Below are 24,778 nucleotides of genomic sequence, written 5' to 3'. Positions count from 1 at the left end.
TTCATCACTTCTTGTCGGGAGAGCCCGTTATTCAGAGCACGCAAAATTTCTACTTTGGTGGTGAAGTCCTTGGCCTCGTACTTGGGCCGCTTCGCCGGCGTTGCCATCGGCGGAGAGTGCGGTCGCACGAGAAGCCAGCACAAAAGCACCAGCAACGATCAAGCTAAAGGAGCCGTACTGAAACGTTCCTCGATAAATCAGCGATCAACGATGCAGCACACCAACGGGAACAAGCAACAAAACCCACACGCGAAAAAAGGCGTTCAACCAGTCCTCAATCCAAGCCAAGTCGATAATTGATGTCCATGGCGATGCTGCGCTTGAGCTTCACTTTTGTTCCGAATTGTTCTTTTTTCGTTTTCGAGCCTCGCCAGCGGGCCGAAAGTCGCCGAATTATCCGATTTGCGGTCAAATCTGTCCGAAATAACGAGCGCCCAGTCTCATAGAGTGATGCGTACATTTACAGGGACCAGATGACGTGTCCGAATTAACCGATTTTCCGAATTAACGAGAGTCGAATTAACGAGCTTTTACTGTACGAGAAAAATCGTTTTGCTCTTTAGTGTCCCTTTAAACAAGCCTGGCAATGGATGCAAAAGTGAAAATGAAGCGATGACGTGCTTCTAACAACGGCCTGCCTTTGGGCCCTGGCTTCCTGAAGGTAAAGGCAGGAAGTAAACAGTTCTTAGAACGCAACATCAGGAATCCTCGGCAGCCATTACTATCAAAAACTTGCATGGCCATGGCCCTGCACTTTAATCAACGATGGGACAGGTCTAACTGAGTAAAGGTATGAGGCAGACTTGGCTCATACCCTTAGATGATGATTGAGGGGGTGGCCACCCCCCTGTGCACGTGCCTATGCCACTACTGTTTTACGCTACGCTGCATTTTCTAATGCAGGCAGTCATGTTGGTTGTTCTCCGGCTGGAATTTGATGCCAACCATGCAACCGCACGAGAATTGTAGTGGAACTTTTCTGCACAGTGTTGCTGTAAAAAAAGAGATCACTCAGATGGATCGACAACTCCACCAGCAAGGGCTTTCAGATACCTCAGCTGAAAAACCTGAAAGAAGGGCATGTACATAAGCCTCATCAAAAGGTGGTAAAAATAGAACTGAACTAAAAAAAAAACGGTGCCTCCATTTCTTAACAGAGGAAGTCTCTTTACAACACTGCAACGCTTGCCTCGTTGCAGTCATCACAGAAAAGGGAAAGGAACGCCGAAGAGAGCTTGCTGCTGCCAACTATATAACGCACACTGTTTTAAAAGTGCAAAGTTGGCCCTCCGACATAGCAACACTGTCCTAAACATTACATCGAAACTCGCCAAAAACATCAGTAGTGTCAAGCGCCAAGATGCAGGAGAGCGCGTGGAAAACAATTTCCGATCGTACACTCGCTTGATAAACATGGTTTTGACAAGTTAAACGCACTTGCTTGCTTTGGGCAGGAAGGTTTTCTGAGCTGTACTTGTACAATGGTTATTCCAACAACCTGTTGGGTGCTACGTTTCAGGGAGCGAGACACTGCAAAAAAGCCCTCGCGTTACTCGTGAAAGGGAAGTACCGTATAGACTCGTGTAGGTGCTGCACCCATGTAAGTGCCTTCAATGTCTGAGATGGCATGAACAATGACTTATTTCAGGAACGTGCTGGTGAACCAAGCGTAAGAAGCGATGGCAACAATAGATAAGACGAATAACCAATTGTGCATTATGCATGAAGGATTGGATTCACAATGAAAAGGCTACCTTTCCTATTGCTGTGGTGGGCAGTTGCGAAGGATTATGGTGGATTTCACACTCGCAGTTTGAAATACTTGCCCAAATGGCCAGGTTCCGTGTAAGCACTGAACCTCGTCAAGTTGCAAAAGAAATAAGAATGCGGCTCTTACACGGGTCTATACGGGAGGTACCTGCACGGAAAAACAGCACTGCTCAACTCATGACAATGTAGTTTGCCTTGCAGTGCACCACAAACTCGGAGACTGCGTCTCCCTCACCACTGCCACCCCCACCACCCGAAGCGCCGCTGCTTTCTGCAGTCGCGGCCGCACCGCGCAGCCCACCCGTGATTTCCTCGCTTTCGGCCAAGGGAAGGAACAGCTGGACGAACTCGGGTGTGTACGGGGGTGCAATGACGTCTAGCACCTCGGTGACGAAGTAACGAATGAGGGACACGTCGGTGTCCTGCCGCTCCCAGCAGGCCCGGACGTAGCTGACGACCGGCACGACACACCCGCGACTCAGCAGGTGCACCATTCGGTCCAGGAGCATCTTGCGCCGCTCCAGCTGAACCAGCACGTCGAGCTCCTCGTGCGGTGGGGACTCGAAGAGCCGCACCAGAAGGTCCAGCACCTGCGAGGGTGAGAGGGGTGGTCACCCAGTGGGTTGGAACAATGGGTTACAGACAAATTTGATAAACTAAACACGGAAACTCTGTAAACAGGCCTTTTCTGTACATAGACCTATGCATAGGCCAGCCTTTCTGTGGAGCCCTAGGGCAGAGAATGAAGCAAGGTGAAATCGGTGTGTTTGAATGTAAAACAAGTGCAGGCGAGTTCAGTTTCCAGTTTTCTGCCTGCAACCTTGCTGGTTAAGAAAATTACATGAACATGGTGGAAGCAAGTCAAGTTGGCTTGTTGAAATAAAATGGGCAGCAGTCATACCTCTGCGCAATTTGTGTCCAGCTGTGACAACTATACTTTGAGCCAACGTGAGCACAGAGTGGGCAGACTTGGCACACAAGAATGTATGTATTCAGTCTTTGCCGACTCTAGAAAGCAAGATACTGCAGTTACACAGGAATTCACATTCTCAAAGTGATCACATTAAGATTTCACACTATACTATATACTGCATTACATCTCAGTGCAGCAACATTCACCCAGTGATAGGTTAAAACCAATGATGATGGCAGTTATCCCACTTACCATGCCATCCACTTCAGCTGGCTTGGTCAATCAAAACTACATACTGTCAAACCAATATTCTGATAATGGATTGATCAATGAGGATCAAGCCTTGTTGTTCAATCTTCAGAAGTGATGCTACTAGTATTGCCTGATCGTTCTCGTTTAATGATGATGGCTATTAATTAACGATGTAGCGTAGCAGGTGGTGGTACTTTAAGGCATATCAGACAGTATACTAATCTTCATGACTATGTCATGCTGCGACAGCTTCGATCGAAGTACAGGCATACATGGACTCCATAATTGCTGGCAAAAATTCAAGCAAGCCTAAGGCCACTTCTGTCACTTGTACATTAAAGGGGTGGTGCCACCAAACTTGTGGCTTGCGCGTTCTTTGCTGTAAGCGTTTCCTATAGCTCCAGGAAGCATGATGCACGCACCAAGATTCATGTATTCTCGCTAAATAATTTAATATCGCGTTTTGATGTGGACAACTTTCGGTTTCGGTTTCTGGGCGCCGAGGTTGGGCAGTGACGTAGAAGTGTAGGAGGCGTGGTCACGTGACCACGCAAGGCTGTGACGCACTTAGCCAGGAAGCGATCGAAACTCGGCGAGTGATGTAGCAACCGATGCTTTGCCGGTACTGTAGTGAATTAGAATATATTCTAGTTCACTACAGCCGGTACGTACGTTGCGGAAGTGGCGGAGGTCCGGAGGTCACTCACGTTACTACAGCAGATTTGGTGTGACGTCACTACAACTTTCGTTGCCCATCCTACAGATCTACGTCAGTGTTGGCGCGCTAGTGATGGGTTTCGATCGGGAGAATGGGCATTTAGGTACACTTTAGAAGTGAATTAAAATATATTCTAAACGTTTGCTGTGTCCGACCCTTTCTGTGAAATGTTCTTGCATACAGAGGAAACCCACAACAGGCTTGTTATAGCCTCGAAATTTGATGGCACCACCCCTTTAAGGAACACGTACACAGCGATCACTCCCGTGCAGCCATAAAAGTAAAGGACAATGGAACAAAATTTTGTTAAGCTATACGTTGATAACATCTCTTTTTTTTACATATTACTTGTTTCTAATGGTTTCTACACGTTGCTAACAGGCTTCCAGCCTAGCAAAGCTTACTCCGGCTGGGCAAACTGGACAAAATTGTTCATGCAAAAACAAAACTGTTTCTCAACATCAAGCAGTACACGCACTACACTCAAACCTCATTATAACAAAGTCACATCTGCCACCAAAATAACTTTGTTATATCCGAAAATTCATTATAAACATTTATTGGTAACACTGTAGCTATGAAAAGTCTATTCTTCATTTACTTCCTTATAACTGATAATTCGCTATATCCGTGTTTGTTATAACGAGGTTTGAGTGTATAATGCATAACTCCCGTCTCATTGGGGTGAAGAGGCCTCACCTTCTGGTGCAGGGTAGTGTGGCAGACGACCACCTCGTCGAGCAACGCCAGGTGTAGCGGCGTGTGCTCAGTGCTCAATTTGAAGTAGGAAGGGTCAGACACGGTGTGTTCCACCCAGTGCACCACTCCAAGAGCCACCACAGGATACCGCATCGCCTGGAACAGTGCCCCAAGCTCGGGCACCAGTTCCGATGAACCACGGCGCTCCTGGCACAGCATGTGCACCTTCTCCACTGCCTGCTGCGTGGCACGCAGCTCGTCTCTGTTCAGGGACTTGCGCACCCCCTTGCGACGCGTCTCGTACACACTGCCCGCGTACGCAAGCAGGTACACGTACTTGGGCCGATGCTCGGGATTGAGCCGCGAACCCGGCCGGAACAGGGCGTCCAGAAGCAGGTCCAGGAAGTGGGGCTCGCGCAGCAGCTCGACGGGCGGCGGGTCGGGCGTCTGGTACATCTTGTGCAGCACTGTCACGTCGGCTGGGTTCAGCGCGTCGCGCGACAGCATCGCCGACAGGGCCTGGCAGGCACGCGGGTAGGCCGCTGCGCCGTTCAGTGCCATCGTGATGGGCGTCGGGTCGTGCCCTGTGCGCTGCGCGTACCGACTGATCTCTTGCGCCAGCCGCTTGACGTTTGAACCACCACGGGGCTCCTGTAACAGGGTGTCAAAGTGGGAAAGAAGGAGGGAGAGGAAAAGAATACATTGAGATTTGACGTGAAAGTATATAAATGGAACCTTGAGGTCAATATCTTGCAACAAAGCTCACAACAGAAACTTAGAAATAAAGTACATGTGAATTTCTCCTGTGCTTTCATTTGTTTCATTATCTGTTGGCTTCACAGATATAGTCTTTTTCTTTCCTTGTTTGCCTGAGTTGTCACATGACATACTAATCTGGAAATTACATGTAAACACGGAGACAGGTTTTAGGCTGATACTGTAACAGTGGCTTATGAAATGTTTTCTCCATGAGGTATCCTTAATGGTCACTAACGAGAAATCAATTGCTTTCGTTCCCCTAAATCTTCTCACTCAACTGCACAGAAAGGGCTTTATCTGTGGAGTAAGGAGGCATAGAAGAGTTTAACAGCCAGTCACCTGCTCCTAAAATCACATACTTATGACGCCTGTCGTTGAAAGGATCATGAGGACAGATGCACCTCAATTCATTGTCATGAGTGGTGCTGGCTAACACGCTTAAGGCTAAGCTTAGTACACGTACACAAGTATAGTATATCAATGAAAGAGCAATAGAGGGCAGCTGCTGCCATAACTCAATGGGTAAATTATTGCATGTGTCATGCAGACATGGGTTGAGTGCCCAAGCGCAGCCAGTTGTCTTTGCTTTTGCCTTTGTCTCCCATTTCCTAATTATTTCCGCATTCCATTCAACGTATCTACCATCTTCTAAATTGACAAAATGCAACGGTACTGCCAAGCAACCCACTGTTTTTACACAAGAGTGACTTCCTCAGTGACTTTTGTGTTCCTAATTTTGACTGCCTTACGATATTTTCTACAGAAACATATCTGAAAGCACTTGCACCCTTTCAGTATCAGACAACATCCAATAGAAGGTGTGGGGATTGATGACGGAAACCTTCTCAACAAACGTTATTTTTAGCAAAATGCAACACAATGTTAGTTATGCAAGTAACACAGTCATAGAAAAGCCATTATACATGTTTCGCAGTACAGTTCTTTCAAATCTGCAATGCTTTCTCCACAATAACTGTTTTAAATACCAAAACCCATGAATGTTAGACTACATCAACTAACAATTTGTTCATATAGCTTCATGCTTCCAGTATGCACCAAACTATGTGTAGACTGCAAGCGCAAGTGGTACACCGTGGCTGCTGGCGACAAAACTCTCTGCCCATCTGGTGGCAAAAGGTTGAGTTGTGTCACACTTTTCAAGTACTAATGAGTACACAACTCTGCTACATAAAAGTATGACACTTAACGTTACATCAAATCACATAACACTCACCCAGATATGTTCTCATATACAGTGCACCACATTTTGGTTGTGAATGTGAGCATCGATGGAATTTTTTCCAGCAGAATGGGTAAATGGATATGTTTGTAGGCATTCATCTTTACAGTTTAGTAAGCACAACGAAAGACAGCACACATGAAATGACAGGAGAAGGCACTTACTCACAACTGAAAAAGGTTTCTAAAGGGTTTCACATATAACAACACGACTATGAGGTGGAGCAGATCAGGGGCGACTGAGACTGGTAACCATGGTTTAATCTTAAAAATCTGTGAAAAAACAAAACATAAAAGCTAACTTCTTAGTGTAAAGCGCAAGAGAAGGATGGCTGATGCATTCGTGGTCGCCTTCTTACATGTGAAGCCCATTCACAAAAAAAATTTCAGTTGCGAGTAAGCGCATCGTCCAGTTGTTTCTCATGCTCCACCTGAATGGTCATAAGCGCTCAATAAGTTCTTTAAGTTTCTTCCAGCTTTCACAGCATCGCTTGATATGTATCAATGGGAGCACGGAGCCCCAATGCTCCTTGCATGCGACAACGCCAGAGAAGCCACGCCCACCTGTGCAAGGGTGTGCAGCACGGACTGGCTGTACAGGTAGGTGTGCTCGCCGTGGCAAACCATGCGCGTCAGCTCGGACAGATTCTGGCTCATGCGCTCCTCGCCGCCTTCGAGGAAGTTATCCGTGGCAGCTCGTAGCACACGTGAGAACACCTCCAGCTGCTGTGAGGCTGTCGAGATGGACGTAATTTCTGCCTGCACATAAATCGTGGAGGCACTCAGCAAAGATCAAAACACAAATAAACAAACATGCTGGGTTGTATGCATATATTATTACCATGTTGTGTAATATCGAAAGCTGATGAAATGAGAGCATGGCTCCCAGTGCGGCCACAGTTTCCAGATACCAGAAACTTCGCATCTTTTTTTGTATTATAGTTTGTTACCTAGAGGTCAAACTGTACTTGCAAGGAACACTCAGCAGGTCAAGCTGATACAGCTTCAACACTTACTTCACAACACTCTCAGTGTGTCGGGTTATTTCAGAAGTGACGCATCCCCAGTTTCGAGTTTTTCACTTGTACAAGGGGGTACCCAAAAGTAATCGGACTGGCGCCGCGTGGGGTCTGCCAGTTGTGGTCACGACTGACATCTGAAAGGATATCCTGGCCATGTGGCTTGTATGATTTCACTAGGAGCAGCTGAATGTTTGAGCTGGGCAGGCTTCACTTGGCTCCAATCCCTACAGGGCTGCACATCCCTGTAAACTGAGTGGGAGCACAATGAGAACCAGTTGAAAAATCACGCGTTAATGTCGTTCTTGTGTAGGCCCTGGTGCACTTCTAAAGCATGTGTTAATGATGTTCTTGTGCAGGCCCTGGCATAGTTCTAAACACCACGCTAACATCGTTCTTGTGTAGGTCTTGGTGTAGTTCTAAATCCTGCACTTAATGCAGCTTCACTACCGTGACACCTGAGGAAAAGCATAGCACGGGCAACCCAGCGATTCCCTCGGAAATCGCGCCCTTGCTGAGGTGGTGGTGCCCTCTCTTGCACAGCGCAGGTTTGAGCCAGATACTTCAGAAGCATTTCTTGATTATTCTTGTTTATTTCTGTAGTTTATATTAGTTTAGACCGTGTTAATTTATTTCGCACTGGTTTTGAGCATTGTTAGCCTTGTTTTAGGCCTGTCTGAAATAAACAGTGCAAAAAATGGACGGCCACGGAAAGGAAACATACAGGACAAGCGGCGACTTCCAACTGAATTTTTATTGACAAGAAAGATCTTATAAGTGCTTGCGGAAAAGTTAAAACCAGAAAAAAGGACAGACCAAAAAAATGCGATGATAGAAACCAGGCAAAATACTAACAGTCACAGCAGCCGGCTGCGCCCACCCCCGCATTCTAAAAAACCCCGCTCTCTGTCAGATAGCAAAACCGATGGCTTGCTAACGCAACCGTTCTTTTCTCGCATCACTTGCGCAGCCTCACTGATTACTCGTGCTTGCTCATCCTTGTTCCTATCCACAACAGTGGTCCCTTGAAACTGCGGCAGGCACCCACACGTGCTGACGTGCACTAGCAAGCCATCAGTTTTGCTATCAGACAGAGAGCGGGGTTTTTTAGAATGCAGGGGTGGGCGCAGCCGGCTGCTGGGACTGTTAGTATTTTGCCTGGTTTCTATCATTGCATTTTTTTGGTCTGTTCTTTTTTCTGGTTTTAACTTTCCCGCAAGCACTTATAAGATCTTTCTTGTCAATCAAAATTCAGTTGGAAGTCAGCGCTTGTCCTGTGTATTTCCTTTCCGTGGCCGTCCGTTTTTTGCGCTGTTTATTTCAGGTATGCACAACCAACTAGCCCAGCAAGCTACTTTGTTTAGGCCTGTATTGACCACTGCGTGACCATGCGACATGAGACAATAGGGAGTTTTTGAATAGGGGCCCCAACACCCTTTGTGTGTGCTCACTTTGGGTCAAGCAGGAGCTAAGAGTTTTCGAATAGGGTCTGCGGCGCTTTGGATACTCCCCCTATTCTAGGTCACTCTAGTCTGGGCGAAGAGCCATCGCTTCAGTGGGTGCCGTCATGTTTGCTTGACGCAAGCTTTTGGGGCAGGCTTTGGGGCTCCTGCTAAATTCGAGAAATAGCGTCCCCAACACAAAACCCAAACGCTGTTGGGGTCACGCGCATGCACAGTGGCTTCGACGCTATTTCTTTGGGGCCCCTGTTCGAAAACTCCCTAATGGATGAATGACAAGCCGGGTCCCTAAAGTGCTATGCACTTAAGAGCCATTTGGGTAACGTTGTGAACCTGAACTTTGTACTCCGAGGGCGTCCTTCTCATACCTGGAATCCAGCATCCGAGATGAGCTTGATGGTGAAGTTGAGCATGAGGCAGTCGGGGTACTCCTCGGCCAGCTTGTAAATGAGTGAACGCCAGGTGGGGTGCTCAATCATTTCCGTCAGCCAGGCGGGCGTCTCACCCTCGTCGTTGAAGATGGAGTCAGCCTTTTTGGGGTCAAAGTGCTTCAGGATCATCTGCTTCAGGTGGTCCTCCACCAGGCCCTGAACCTGTCTCGCCAAGGGTCATGAGTGACACGGTGGTGTAAGTGGAAACAGCCCTTACTGCACTGCGACTACATAGCAGTACACGCACCTAAGTCGAAACTAGAACTTAAAGAGAAGCCAGTTTCGGCCAAATATGAAGCAATGAAAGAGACAACAATGTTTAGCGTTGTGCTGACACGATGAAGAGCACTTTGATGGTGCAAGAAATGCCGTTTTTTTTTTCCCTTTAAGTGATTGCGGAATGACAAACAATGACACACGATCAATGGCACACACAGAAAGTCAGAAGACGCGGCAAATAGATGGAAACATGTAATCCAAGCGATAAGTGCTAAACCGTCATCGAAATTGCTTCTGTGCGTTGGTGTCATTACTTCGGCGGAAATGCACAGTTAACGGAACGAGGTTCTTAGAGCGTTCCGAGCAAACGCAACAGCTGCAGATGCTTACCTCGGTGATCTTCATCCCTGCCATGATAAGCCATTCGGCCAGAAGGTTCGCCGTCTGGGCAACCGCCTGGTAGTTCTCGAGCAGCAGGTCCACAACTTGCTCCGGGTTGCCGCCCGCCTGGAAGTAGCGCTTCAGCTGGGCAAATATGCCGGGCTCCATGATGAAGTCCAGACTGCTGAACTTCTCGATGCACTCCTGTTGAATCCCTTCCACGAGGGCCTCCTGGTCTTCGCCCAGAGGCGAATCGGCATCGCCTTCCTCCCACGTCCTTTCCTCGTCGAATTCCTCCATCTTCTCGTAGGATAGAATACACTAACGACCTTTCAACGCGACTAAACTAATCAACCTCGCAACCAAAACAAACATCTAGCTGCAACTTGACTTGGATAGGATTGGCACGGATTGGCACTGTCTGAGTTTACAGTCTCAAACACGGCGGTCATAACGTCTTTTTTTTTTTAAGCTTTACGCAAAAGCGCAGATTTTGACAGATAACTGAGAGATAATTGTGGCCTGGGCGTCAGCTTGGATCTTTTTTGTGGCGGCTTATATTAACGTCACGTGGATTTTGATCACGACGTGCTTTTAATTAACGCATTCAATTCACTTGCTAGCGCGTTAAACACAGATTTAACCCATTTGACGCTAGTGCAGATCCCGTTAGGCAACATTGTAAGGGGCAATTTCGCGCTTTCCACTTTACAGCTGACAGTTGGTTTGTGTTTTTACATCTCGAATCGTGCCGTTGTATAAATTTGGTTAAGCGTGAAGAAGGTTCGTGTATTGCTTCTGATTTACTCGCCACTGGCCATTTCACTCGTTTGCTTGTATTAATAGGCTCGCGCGTGCGCTTCCGTGCCGTCATTCGCTGTCAAGCTCTCATCTTTTCCCGTTGGTAAGTGAACCCGTACCCTTCGCGACGTTCCACACCGTCGTTGGTCAATTTGCATGTGGCCTGTCTAGCTACCTGAACGCTTTCCCACTTGGTTCGCAAATTATTTTATTGCCCTGTAATTCGCAAAGCGAGCTCCGCCAAAAATCCCTGGAAGACAGCCACGAGCACATTAGAAGTTTTTTTTTTTTTTCTTGCGACCTCAGCCGGGTGCAACAGAACTTAACACTTCTCAGTCGACAGTGACTCGTCCATTGCTCGTGTGCCGTATTTGAACTTTCGCATTGGAAAAATATTGTTGAACGTTCGCCAGTCTTTAAAAGAAAAATGCGGGACAAAGCTTTGCTCCCGCCACAAAATTTGTATGCCTCACTAACGCGAACGTCTTGATTGACTACGTGCGTGAACTTCGTGTTGTCTTCGTGAATACACTCGGCGCTGTTAATTTTGTGTTTGCTTCTGTGCGGAGTTACGCGGCGTCTAGTAACGCGTTTGTTTCATCGTTCTGCGTTTGCACTTCTTTACGCTTAAATAGTAGTATATCAGGGGCGTAACCAGAAACTTGTCTGGGGGAGCGGGGGGGGGGCTTGAACCCCCCCCCCCCCAAAAAAAAAAAGCTCTGGCTACGCCACTTAATGCCAAATGCGCTAATGCCCTGCCAAGTCCACCAAATGATATTCTGTCCTACGTTTATACTTGTCTCAGTAGTTTCATGCTGGCTGTCTTGTGGTGATACAAAATTTGCATACTAGTGTAGCACAATCTGCGACAGCCGCAGCGCGTTCGGCCTGACGGCGCACATCTAATACAGATACACACCAAATATTATGCCTTCAGGGCAAGTCTACGTCGCAACAAAGAAAAAAAAAAGCTTATAAGTGTATCCATTGCGTGCATTTCTTCCTCTTTTTGTAACTTGAGGACTTCGGTGCTGTCATAACTGGTGTCTGAGGTTGAAATAGACTCAGTGTGGAGGAAAAAAAAGATATTGTGTTTGATGATGTTAATCGGTAATTTTGTATGATCAAAGCAAGAGCATGTGCTTGTTATGTGGTGCCGTCATTGTCTGGTTTACGCTGTAAATTTCGGGCACTGTGCCAGGTGTCTGCAAACAGTTACTCATTCTAGGCTTGTAACTTAGGGTCAACCTTATGTAAAGCAATGGCTGCTTCTGCCATCTAATGCATCTTCCAGTGTCGTTTATGCGACAAACGTTCTTTCCTCTTTTGTAGTTCGTGGTTCGAGACAGGGAAATACAATCGCCATGGCAGCACCAGCTCGTACTGCGTCCCCGTCAACGGAGACCCGTCTGGAGGCTCTGGAGTCGTCGCTGCTCGTGCTGTCGCAGAAGATGGAGACACTGCGGCCGCTGCTGCACCGCGTCCTTGAAAACAGCCAGGCGTTGCAGCAGCAGCATCAACCAGCCGGAGGCGGGGCAGCAGCCTCGTCCTCTGTAACCTCCTTTGGGTCGCAGTTCCTGCACGACTTCTTTGCCGAGGACGACGATGAGGGAGGTGGAGGCGACGTCTCCGAAGACTCTCAGGTTGGTCTTGTTACGTATGAGGTCTTTCACATTCCCTATTCTACTGTAACCCGTCATGGTGGCTTAGCAGTTGGTTTCCACCACGGTTTCTCAGACTTCTAGCAAGACTGTGGGCATGCTTGATGAAGTGCAGAGTGCAGGCATGATGAATAGGGGGTGCAGACTGCACAAGATTTGAGAGAGGGAGATGCAGTGAGAAGTCAAAGCATTGATAGATGGATTCTGAAAAACTTTCCTGTGTCGAGCTTCAAGGACCCCTGACAGCAATTTTTGTTTGGGACTTTTCCACTGTAATTTGTAGCTTTGTGTCTGGTAACCCCAAAATGGAATCGTAAATTCTCTAACATATCCTAATGAATGCTAGCATCGTTAATTGCGACAAATTTTAACATCACTTCAAAATGCCCACCTAAAATCATAAACTAGCTCCCCACCGCAGGGGGGGGGGGAGGACAGGGGACGAGTGCGATGAAGAATGAAACTATGTGGGCGCTTTGGTGTGAGTTGAGCCTGTTAAGCATTTACTTGACCGTCACGAGCACGTCCCCTCAGGTAAAAGAAAAGCATTCCTGGCGTATGCAGCCAGAACCACCTTGAGAGCAGCCCGACAGCAGAGCGAGAGGGGTGAGGAACAAGGGGGGTGGCCGCCTCCCCCCTAGTCACCTTTGAGGGGGGGGGGGCGCAAAATCTGCCTAGTACATTAACTTAGTAGTGGGGGGGGGGCATTCAGATGAACCTTCGCCCCCCCACCCCCACCCTGCGCACGCCTATGTTGATGGGGATGTGGCGAGGGCCGGATTTTCAAGAAAGGAAACGCGAGCAAGCCAGATGACTATTGTAATTGTGTGGCGGAAATGCAAAATGCTCAATCCGAAGGTCTTATCCCTCCTCTATGCAACGGCACCAGTGTAATTGCGTTCCACCCGCGGCAGTGGTCTGGTGGAAATAGTGCTTGACTGCTGAGCCAAAGGTCGCAGGATTGAATCCCAGCCTTGACGGCCGCATTTCGATGGAGGCGACATGCTTGAGGCCCGTGTGCCTAGATTTAGGTCTAAGGACAGTAAAGAACACCAGGTGGTCAAAATGTCCAGAGCCTTCCACTACGGCGTCCCTCATAATGATATCGTGGTTTTGGGATGTAAAACCCCAACATTTATTATTATGGTAGTTGCATAAAATAAAAAGAGGAAAGATCCGCTCCACCTTCTAAAGCCTGATTTCCTACCGAAAATTTCTTTTTCACCCGCACACCAGAAACCTCAGTTTTTGAAATTGCTTTCTAATATTTCAACTGTGTCATGAACATCTGGGAATATCGGCAAAAAAGAAAAAAATCTGGATAACACCGTGTGTAATCTTCATTTTGTTCTCTTGTAAAAACAGCTAAATTGAACGTGCTCTTGTCGCAAAATATGCACCCCAAGCCTCCCTTAGTTCTGCTGTCACAACTATCCATTCATATGATGTCTGTTTTTTGAATGAAGGCATTTAACAGCTACCCCCGCATTCGTGTGATGTTCTTTGCTGTATTGTTACAAGTGAGGCAAACACTTGCTGTTCCTTGTTACTGCTGCGCACAGGAGAGCCAGTGGACGGAGGAAGATTTTGAGGCCAGCCGTCCGGTGGCACCCTACATAGGCCGCTTTGTACGCCGATGCTGGGAGTCACGGGGGCGAGCGGGACGCTGTCGCAAGGCTCGTTCAGCCTACCCAAACCCAAACTTGCCTTTCCTGAAGGTATGTGCTAGTTAGCTTCTTGTTCACATTTTTTTTTTTTTTACACTACCAGTTATGCCTCATTGCAAAGACATCCTGTGACATGTACTTATTTAACCCTTTTGTTACCGTAAAAATTGTACCAAATTTACAGATTTTTTTTTGCTCACTTTGTAGGTTTTTTTTTCTTTTTTGAGAATAAAACTACCATTCTTTCAACGCATTGGGGCTCTTTTATTTGACTAATTGCGTAAAAAAAGGTAACTGGAAGATTGCTTCACAGCATAGCAATACGATGAGTATAGTCAGGTCATTTTGGTACAAAATCTCACGACGACTGTACTTGTCAATGGTAGTGAAAGAATTAATGCGCGAGAATTTTTGCTATATGTTGTATTGACTGATTTTTGCCCATGTAGTACCGTAATTACTCATATATTGGGTGAACTCTCTGGATGGAACCCCACTTCTCCCTGTAGCGGCATCTTCATCACCGCTCACGATCATCATCACCATTTTACCACTTACGCGCCGCGCCTCTCGCGCAGCTAATGCTCAGAGCTCGAGGCGCGAGGGGTAGAACGTGCTCACGCTCCTGGGGGCTGGACGCCGGCAGCCGCTGCCGCTCTGCTGGTACTAGGGCCTTCGAATAAAGTGGCGAGATTTCGGCACGGCCACTTCGGCCGCCTTGACGTCTCTCACTCTCGCTACACTCCCATCAGTGTTTCTTTTTCCTCCCGTAATGATCACACCCTTAACTTGATTCCACGAGTGGTCATCTGCTCTGGCAAGCTGAACTCGGGGTGCTACCTATGAAATGCCACATACCGTGTGTTTAGAAATGTGAAAAGTTGTTTCTGATGGCACCGTCATGAAAAGCTTCAAGCGAACTGTACTGTCAATCCCGGTCGACTCCACCAAGGGTCACCTGTTCCAGGATTAGGGCCTTTGAAGTTGAAACAGCCGAAGTGTTGACAGAGTGCACGTTCCTCAGACTCTCATTCAGGGTATACTTTTCCCTTAATTTGCACTATTTTTTTTTTTTGTCATTTGTGATTTTTTACACAACCATTATGTGTTTTGATTATTGTAGCTAAGATGCAGCCGCAGAAAAAAAATTGCTAAAGATTTTATTTGGCATAATGAACGAGCCCAAACATTGAATAAATTTACTGCTAAAAAAGTGTTCACTATACGAATAATTGGGCTACCTATGTAGTAGTACCTTGAACGTGAAGGGACCAGAAAAAATGTTTGATTTAACCATACTTTCGTTTACTTAGAGGGATGTATAGAGCGTGCAAAGCAGTTACATACAACATAAACCGAACTAGAGGCTGTTGTTCTGTTTAAGCATTTACATTAAGATATTTTGATTTATTGATACTCTACTGTCTGTATATGACTAGCATTCGCAGGTTTAGGGGTGTAGGTCCTGTCAAGCAGAGTGTTCAAGCTTTGTTTAGCATGTACCCTATGTACCTTCAACTGCTGTAGATGTAGAAAAATGTTGATTGATTTATGTATAAGTAGTAGCAAAAAGTATAACTGGAGGGCTCAATTGTTTTTTTGTCAGAGGCTGAACTTTTAGATGGCATTGTCAGGGCTGCAACAGCTGCGCCATTTGCACCAATATCATACGATTCCTTATTTGTGTGCCAAGCTGAGCCAAAGCCGTGAAGTCTGTTGAAATTGCACCACGCTGTGCCACATTGCCCGACCAGCCTCAAATTTTTCTCATTTGTGCTCATTTTAGCAAGGAATGGCGATTGTGTTGGTCACCTGCAGTTTTGGCATCATACAATCCAGACACACAGACCGTAACCCTGATCACTAGTTCACTGTACCCTAACCGCACTGCAAAAGGAAAAAAAAAAGGACAGCAGTTCTAAAATTCCCTGGCCTTGTTCTGTCACATACAGAATGCTTTTGGAGTCACTTTCATTGCAGTACACCAGTGCTGTGCGGAGTACACCAGTGTCATGGAAAAGCATACTAAGATTAAGAAGGGGCTTTACTTTCTTTACATTTCTATCCTAATTACTGCAAATAACGTCCCCTATACTTTCCTTGGCATTGTTGACTGTTAGTTCTCATTAATATTGTGTCTAACAAAAAACAAGCCCTTAAAAGTGACATCCCCATAGTAATTAAAAAAAAGGCATTTGTGGTGTTCGGGTGCCTTCACTGGAATTAAGAGTGGCAGAAGCACATCAAGCGAGACAGGAGGAGCGGTACGGCAATACCGTGCTGTATTTCTGTAACTTGCCAAAAAACCCTACTAGTACGTACCTGCTGGAAACGGGGCAAAACTTCGCGCTAGACAGTAATACGCAATACACTCAAACCTCATTATAACGAAGTTACATCTTACATGAAAAGAACTTCGTTATATCCGAAAATTCGTTATAAACGATTACGCTCAAACCTCGATTTAACGAACACGTATATAATGAATTATCGGTTATAACGAAGTCAATGAAGAATAGTCTTGTCATAGCTACAGTGTTAAAAATAAACGTTTATAACGAATTTTCGGATATAACGAAGTTATTTTCGTGGCAGATGTGACTTTGTTATAATGAGGTTTGAGTGTATTACTAGCACTGTATGTATTGCAATACTATTTTTCATTTACTTCGTTATAACCGATATTTCGTTATATCTGTGTTCATTATATCGAGGTTTCAGTGTAACTGACAAGTACAAATTTGCACCTTCTGACGTACCCCGCCACTACCAACAAAGCAATAAATGCAATGCCACAGTAAGTATTGCCTAAAGTACACACTAGGAAGTTTTTCTTTTTTTTTTTCTACTGAAGCGCAGAAAAAATTTCGTTTCTCTTGTCTGACTGTGTGACGGCTTTCATTCAATTGTATTTTGTTGCTCATACAGTTCCTGTCATGCAGATTTTCTGTGTGCACGTTTTGAGTGTGCTTCTGCTTGCCCGTGCCAGGTGCCTCGTCTGAACCCCGAATTTGAGGGCTACAGTCGCTTCCGGGCTATCGGCTTGGATCGGGGACGGGACGAATCGTTCCGCTGCACCCAGGCGTCGGTGATGGGCGCAGTTGGTGCCCTGGTGGATCTGCTGGACTGCTGCGATCGCTCGGGTCCTCACGTGACTCGACAGGTTGGCTTTGCATGCCGTACTAATCCCTCGCAGTACCAACAATTTGTGCTCTGAATTTGCAAGCTCAGTGACCGATTATCCATTTGTGCAGTTAAAAATTTCTGGGTTTTTACGTGCCAAACACCAATAAGATTATGAGGGACGCAGTAGTGAGGATTTTGGATTAATCCTGGCCACCCGAAGTTCTGAGGGGGCGGTGCATTTTAATACTTTCAACAGCGGAGCTGTTTAAGGTCGACACTGAACCATTTCGTTCGTAAGCAAAAACTCTGAGCAGCTGGGTGAGGCTAAGCGAAGAGAGAGAGAGGAGGCATAGCATAACAAGGCTAAGGGGGAAAGGGAGAAAGCATAGTATAGGCAAGAGGCAAGTGAAGGAGTGGAGAGGGAGAAAGCCGCGGAGGGGCTGGTGGTGTGGGCGGAGCCAAGGAGGAGGAGAGCCAATGAGGACGTGCCAAACACAGGTGTTTGGAGAGCGGTGAGGGTGAGAGAGGGGAGAGCGCATGCCAGGCGACAGGTGGGCAAAGCCAAGGAGAAGGCAGCCATTGACGTAGCTGTGACGTGAGGCTTCGCTTAGAGGGATGGCGAGGGGTCTGCCAAGCTCTACGAAAGGTGCGCGCTAGTGGCGCAGAGCATTTCGACATTCTTCTGTGAGCATGGCAAGGGTAACGATGGGAAGCTACTTGAGAACAGGTCATATGACTATGTGCCGATCCGGAATACCATGCAATGGAAGTGGAAGCTAAGCGACGGCGAAGAGCAAGAGATCCAGAGTTTCAATTGAGGGATGTGGCGCCCCGGCAATAGTAGTACTAAGAGGCTGATCTCGTATACTCGGTGACAACTTTTCTTGACAGCACTGTGGAAGGTAGAGAACCGAAGTGCGTGCCTGCTACCACGCCAAAAAATAGTACTTAAGTTCACACGTACTTTTCTCATTTGCCTTGCTGAAATAAACGCTGCTTTATTTATGATGACTCGGACAGTTGTGGGAAGTCATAAGTGAAACACAGTTATTGTTCACTTCGCAAAAATGCCTTCCTTTCCTTGCCATTTCTTAGAGAGCATCACTTTTTCAGCACGCCCGTTTTCCAAAGTAAACATGGCGTTCATGATGTAGTGGGTCAGTGTGCGGCCGCAAACACGCTGTTTAGTTCTCCAAGAAAAATATGCTCGTGCTATGGCAATAAAATTCTCACTGAACAATCGAAATGTATCTCCCATTCACATTTTTAGTGTATATAATTTTGTAAACGCGTTGACGATGCGAGCGAGCAAAACCGAAATCAGCTTTAGGCTGCCGTACTACTTGTGGAGCAACACGAATGTGCGGAAGCCCCGCCTCCATAGCCTTCGCTTCACTGTCAAGATAAGCTGTCACCGGGTATAGAGACTCTTGGTCGCCCACTGACAAAGAGAAGAGACTTTGATCCTGGCTTGCGAGTCTTGGAAAATTTCCGCTGTAGAAAGAGAATGGCTACAGCCGGAGCTGACAGACTGTTTGGTGGCATCACATTGTCATTGTTATACCACAGCTAAAATAGTGCTTGGTAAAAGAGACCCTAAGCTAAGTAGTAGCTGCCAACCCTCTTGTTTCATTAGTCGTTGCGACGTTAAGTCATTGAAGCTGTGCTAATTTTGAGCAGTGGAGCTGCATGTTGAAGCTTGGCAAAACTCCGGGTAGCATTGGCACAATCCGTGCCTAGCTACGACGTCACTGTGCCGTTACCTGGCAATGCTTCTCACACTTGCATCTGGCCTCGCATTGCTTTTTCACAGCTGCGAAGGTGTCTTGTGGAGGCATCTCCTTGTGTCTCTGTGCCATATGCTGCGTTGTGCTATGAGATGGAGTAATGTGAGGAGGAGGGGAGATGAGGCATAGCATAGCTATGTATAGTATAGCAAGGGGGAAAGGGAAGTGAGGGTGAGGAAAGGAGATGATGAGGCATAACATAGACATGCATAGCAAGGGGTGGGAAAGGGAAACAAGGGTGAGGAGTCATGTGAGGAGGAGGGGAGGTGGTGAAGCATAGCATAGTCATGTATAGTATAGCAAGGGGTGGGAAAGGGGGAGGCGTTATGTGAGGGGGGAGGGAAAGGTGGGGAGATGAAGCATAACATAGGCATGTAAAGCAAGGGGTGGGAAAGGGAAGCAAGGGTGAGGAGTGATTTGAGGGTGAGGGGAGATCGTGAAGCATAGCATAGCCATGTGTAGTATAGCAAGGAGTGGGAAAGGGAAGTGAAGATGAGGAGGAGGGGAACGCCACCGGCTCCGGTGTTTCTTCAGTCTTTGCACCACTGGTGCATAGCTACCCCAAATTTTTATTTAGAATTCTTTGTCAATTTTGATAAAACATGCAGAATATTTGCGCTTATTTTCCTAGTTCAATATGTAGGTTTTAAAATGTAGGGCATTTTATGTACTTCTTTTGGGGGGAGCCAGACTTTTCCTAAACTGAGAGAGCTGCAAAGTAAATTAGTGTATCAAAATAATCTAGAATGAGAACTGTGTGCAATAAAACAAAAATGGATGTTCCAAACCCATTTGACCAAAAGTTACAGTATGTTAAACATTAGCGAGTGTGTCAATGTCAAGGTGGGATTTCGCTCCCAAACGTTCAACATTCCATAACTTTTGTTCAGATGCATTTAGAACGCACCTGAACATATTATTGCATAGTCTTCATTCTAAACAGAATGCTGCTTAAATAGAACTTCTTCTAATATGATTGGTTTCGTACTTGATTTCTGCACCCCTGTTCAACTCGGAACGCGTTTTCCTGGCCCCTTCAGTTTTCATTTAACAAGTGTACCGTACATTCATGTCACACAATCTGCAGCCAGAAGTGTAGGCAAAGTTCTGCCGTGCCCCCTTTTAATTTTTCCCGTGATACCCAGTTGTAATAATTAAATTATAACGATGGAATTTTTGTGGCATTTGATTAAAGTTATAAATTGATTCAACTTAATCTGTCAGGCTAACCTGTGTTTGCATTCTCTTTTGTCAATGAGATGTAACTTGTGGCATAACTGTAGGCACTTTGGTAATCGTAGCGGAGTGACCTTGCCACTACCGTGTAAACGGTAACTGTGTGACAGTTACACATTTGAGTAAAATATGCTAGAGTCACAGTTACAAGCTATTTGAAAAAGTTACTGGTTGTTTGTAAGGTGTTATTAGTAAAGGTAGTTACTGCGTGAGACTGATATGGAGTCTTCCACCTGAAATGGCCAGCACACTATACGCCGTATTTTCTCGCATATAACCCTCAGCAATAAACTGAAAAATTTCCTTAAAAAGTGTGGGTGCTGGTTATATGCAGGGGTGGGTTATGTGCGAGAAAATACTGTACATGGGCTGCTTTCTATAGCCAGATTACATGTCATGTACTAGTGGCAGCCTCTCACTGTGCTAGTATCCAAGCACTGCAGCCCTTGCAACATCGATGCGCAGCATTGGCATACATTCATCACTCGACAGTGTGCAGTTTCTTTAGCTGAGGGTCATCATTCTATAGATTTTTCTCTCTGCACAAGACATTGCTGTCATGCTGTCGCGCTTCTTGCTTTCTAGGCAATCCAGCACACCAAGATAGTGGCCACGTTGGTGTCAGTGAAAGCTATCCATTGCAGACGGGCTTTAATATTGTCTCTATAGGGCAACGGCATAAAGTCTTGTCCGATTGTGTTTTTTTTTCTCTCTGCCAGGCTGTTGCCGAGCGGACAGGGGCGGCACTGGCCCACTTGGGTCGGGCGTTCGAGTCCCTATCGGAGGAGCGTCGCTGCTCCGTGCTGAAACGAGTCGCACCCGACCAGCGGCGGTTGCTCGATGGACTTCGTCCGACCGGTGCGGGAGACGGCGAGCAGTCGACGGAGTTTCTATTCGGACCGCGGCTACGCGACCGTGCTGCCAAGCGATCAGAGCTCGTCAGTCTACTTCACTTCCTGCGCGCCCGTGGCCGTCAGCTCCAGGAACAGTATCAACAGCAGAACGGCAACGGAGTTCAAGGCACCAGCAGGGGTGCATCGCGGCGGCGGCCCCGGACTCACTTTGGGGCCCCCATTAGACGTAAGCCGAGGCCGAAACGCATCTTTGCTTGGGAAGTGGGCTTTTTCATAATGATGCCTTAGAATGCTACACGCTTTTAAATATGGGCACCCTTTGGAGCATATGTTGTCCCCAAACAGTAGTACCATAGTCTTCTTTAGGGTTTCTTTTCTTGAAAATCTTTCACTTGCTACTCTCCTTTCAAGAAGGCTATGTCGCGTTTTGTAAGACTCGTGCAAATTGCGACCTGGAAGTACTGGGTGCATATTAAGGCAAAGATTGAGTCGAGTTAGATTGAATATCAGGCTTGTGTAATAACTAATTCACCATTACTGGACAGAACAGAACATTGTAAGCAAGGAAATAGCGAAACTGAGAAATAGGAGTGGCGCCCTCTGTCATGCCGTGGGGGTACCTCGATAAATGACATCGTATCGTCTGTCTTAATTACTCGATTACTGCTGTAGCTCATAGATGAAAAGTTAAATATGTAATACAAATTTCTACAATAAACGTGCAGTACGCCACAGTTATTACTGCATATTATGGCTGTGGAGCTCTCGGGTGCCCGTTGATTCATAGATATCGGCAGCCAAGGTGGTGACGTGAAGTCTTCCATTCGTTCCGGGCAATTGAAAACGAGCAGCTGCACCAGGGACTTTCTGGTGGCTGTTTTCAACACAAAAAATTTATTTGCGCTCAGAACACAGCAATATGCTCCAACACAGGTCAAGAAATCAATCTAACCCAACTTAGTTTTCCTTTAGTGCCCCTTTAAAGAAAAGCATTCAAGGCAGATGACAATCATTGTTATAGTAGTGTAGTGCAAATGTGAGTAGAATGTGCTCTTCCAATGTAGATAATCTTCAATAAGAATCAATTATTGTGTATTGTAAACTAAACATGACATGTTTTTCGTCTAAACAAAATGAATCTGTGATGGAACGTTCTATCACACCACATGGTATTGGTCGAGGCTCATCTGACGGTCAAGCGTGAGAATACCAACCGGAAAAGGCAGTGCTGTCAATCATTTTGTTGTCTGCTAGGCAAAGAACGACAGGGAACAGATGGAGACACCGTTCCATTTGATAGAATGGCTTCTGGGCGACTTGGACTGGATCGAAACAAAAGTGCTCGAGGTGCAGAATCGAATCGGCTTGTTTTGTGCCTGGCTTAGTCCAATTCCGAGCTGATAGTTTGTGAAAATAGCATCCACCGAATCTCGTGAAGTTGTGACACCACCTAGTGCCCAATGAAGGCTTTAACACAAATAAATTGGGCATCTCGCTTTTCAATTTCAAGATCTGAAAAACAGTGTCTGGCAATACTGATGTTCAGTTATAATTCTGTGTTTATTCATGCGTTGAAAACATTGCTGAATTCCCTTAGCTCTCCTATTGGCTATTTGCCCCCTCGCATTCTCCCGTGACATTTCGTTCTTTCGCAGAACGTGTACAAGATTGAGCCCCTAGCTGCAACATGCTCTGCATAACATTGATTTCTGCAGTACATGGAATCTGCATAGTGTTGTGGTCACATGTTCATGGCGTGTGCTGCCTACGCAGCGTTGTTCTTCTTCACCTGTATTTATGGCCTGTGCAGTTACATTGCACTTGGGCAAGGTTAAATATAGTCGTCATAAAACTGCGCACACACACAAAGACAAAAGAAAAGAAGGAACCGTCGGTTCTTTCATTTCGCCCAAATCGCCACTTTGGTGCAAGATAGCATGTCAGTAGTGGCGTCTACAGGGATTCTGCAAAACGGGTGTGTGCTTGTCTGAATCGCTGGCTGATGGTGAACGATACTGCTTGACGATGCAGTCGCTGTGCCAGTTTTTCAGTGGGGAGGCTGTTGGGTTCTGCTGTCTTGATGGCTTGTGCTGATAAACAAGTGTGTTTTTGAAATGTACTGCTTTTGTGGATGCAGTGTTTAGCGAGACAGTGCAAACATTTCTGTTTGTGTTTTGTCTTAATGCAGGGCGAAGGACATAACCATCTGCTCTGTAGCCCTGCCCATCGGACACGTCAGCACACTGACCATGTATTACAATAAAATGTATTGACTATTTGTACAAGGTGTCTGTGTCTAGTGCACACCTGCCAGTCGGGAATGCACTCTAATTGACTAGCCAAGAATGCAGGAAAATGCAGAAGGAAAACAATAAACAGCTCGGCTACTGTGAAACCGGAGAAAGTGCGTAGAACGGGCACACAGCGATTCCCGTTGCGCTATTTTTAGTCTCTGTCTATAAATGATCTCTCGCAGGAATTTGTAACACCTGCGCTGGAGCAGCTCCGGTGGGAGGAGCGATCGCGTGCCTGGCGAGGCTGTGGCTCTCTCTCTTGCGTGGTGCGGGTGTCAGCCACATGTTTCCGAAGCGTTTTTAGCGCTTTTAAGTTAATTATTGTTATTGCTTCTTGGTTATTTCTGTTAATTATATTATTTTAGACCTTGCTCGTTTATTTTAACCCGGTTTTGTGCATTGCTGTCCTTGTTTTAGGCCTGTTGACTACTTGATTGTGAGTGCGATCACGCTGCACGAGATCTATGTATTGACAACAAGCCGGGCCCCTAAAGGGCTGCGCACTTCAAGGGTAGTGCATCTCCACTCTTACAATAGTTCACTTATATGTACCACCAGTATGAAAGGAGTAGCTGTAATGCTACACTTGGAAAGAGCTCGCTGCACAAGCAGTTTTGAATATGATTCGAAATAGGACTTCAGTGACTTCAGCCACTCCTTCCACCCTTTTACGCATAGGTGCTTGTCACAGCCAAAGTGGACCAATTCATCTCGAATTCTGACTTATCAGTTATACATGGTGTGCAGAAAGATCTCGTAGCAGGGTGAGGAGCTTTAGTTCCGAGGAAAGCAGAGGTCTGGATGTCAATATAAATAAGAAAGGAGGTGGAAACTACTATAAATGTTCGATACTGTGTGTATATTGCGTGTTCTCTTCGAAGTACGCTTGCAGGTGCATTCTTGACTAGTCGTAGCTGTCGCTGGCTGCCTGCTTTCGGGGTCTTCCAGCCTCCAGCGACATAAGCGATAGGTGCATTCAGCTTCTATGGCTGCACAACGTGCACCACATTGACTGTGTGGAAAGTATGTGCGTCATCAGAGTCCTGAAGCTACGGAAATGTTGCTATGTAAGCATGTGAAAGTGGTTTTACATGTAATCAAACAGTTGCAGTGAAGCTTAGATGGTTAATTGCAGCCTATTGTACTGGTTGTGACACTGCTGGCACCTTGCTGCACCTCCTCCAGTTTCAGATGATGATGAGCTTTTTTGTAAGCACCAGGAAAGTTTTGAGAGTTCCTGATATTTAGGAAATACGTTCCTCATCAGTTATTTACTGATGCATCATTTATATCTGCAGATTTGACAATGAATGGGCTTTTTAAGTGCGGCTGATATAATCTGTAATATTCTGCCCGAAGTGCCTATAGCACGATGACGTTCATGAATGTTGTGAAACATTTGGCATAAGACAACCGTATAGACAAGAAAGGCTGCTTGCTGCTCGTGTCAGTCAACAGAACTTCACTATTTGTTTGCATACTCAAGAACTGG

At 46.3% G+C, this 24,778-nt stretch overlaps 2 protein-coding genes across 2 annotated transcripts; one reads left to right on the top strand and one right to left on the bottom strand.

Moving 5' to 3' along the window:
- Positions 1 to 542: 542 nt before the first annotated feature.
- LOC119378409 (negative elongation factor D) lies at positions 543 to 10,246 on the bottom strand. The gene is made up of 5 exons (XM_037647569.2): positions 9,870 to 10,246; positions 9,198 to 9,422; positions 6,915 to 7,109; positions 4,353 to 5,003; positions 543 to 2,360 (listed from the first exon to the last, which is right to left on the bottom strand). Exons 1-5 carry the CDS (start codon positions 10,158 to 10,160, stop codon positions 1,941 to 1,943), a joined length of 1,782 nt encoding a protein of 593 aa, XP_037503497.1. The 5' UTR covers positions 10,161 to 10,246; the 3' UTR covers positions 543 to 1,940.
- Positions 10,247 to 10,574: 328 nt separating this feature from the next.
- LOC119378408 (uncharacterized) lies at positions 10,575 to 23,281 on the top strand. The gene is made up of 6 exons (XM_037647568.2): positions 10,575 to 10,764; positions 11,994 to 12,304; positions 13,885 to 14,040; positions 16,979 to 17,152; positions 20,858 to 21,218; positions 23,181 to 23,281. Exons 2-6 carry the CDS (start codon positions 12,026 to 12,028, stop codon positions 23,192 to 23,194), a joined length of 984 nt encoding a protein of 327 aa, XP_037503496.1. The 5' UTR covers positions 10,575 to 10,764; positions 11,994 to 12,025; the 3' UTR covers positions 23,195 to 23,281.
- The last annotated feature ends 1,497 nt before the right edge of the window (positions 23,282 to 24,778 follow it).

This window comes from Rhipicephalus sanguineus, unplaced genomic scaffold, assembly GCF_013339695.2.
Source record: "Rhipicephalus sanguineus isolate Rsan-2018 unplaced genomic scaffold, BIME_Rsan_1.4 Seq8268, whole genome shotgun sequence".
NCBI classification, from domain to species: domain Eukaryota; kingdom Metazoa; phylum Arthropoda; class Arachnida; order Ixodida; family Ixodidae; genus Rhipicephalus; species Rhipicephalus sanguineus.
Note: the sequence above shows the minus strand (reverse complement) of the source record. Positions and strands in the feature narration are given on the sequence as shown.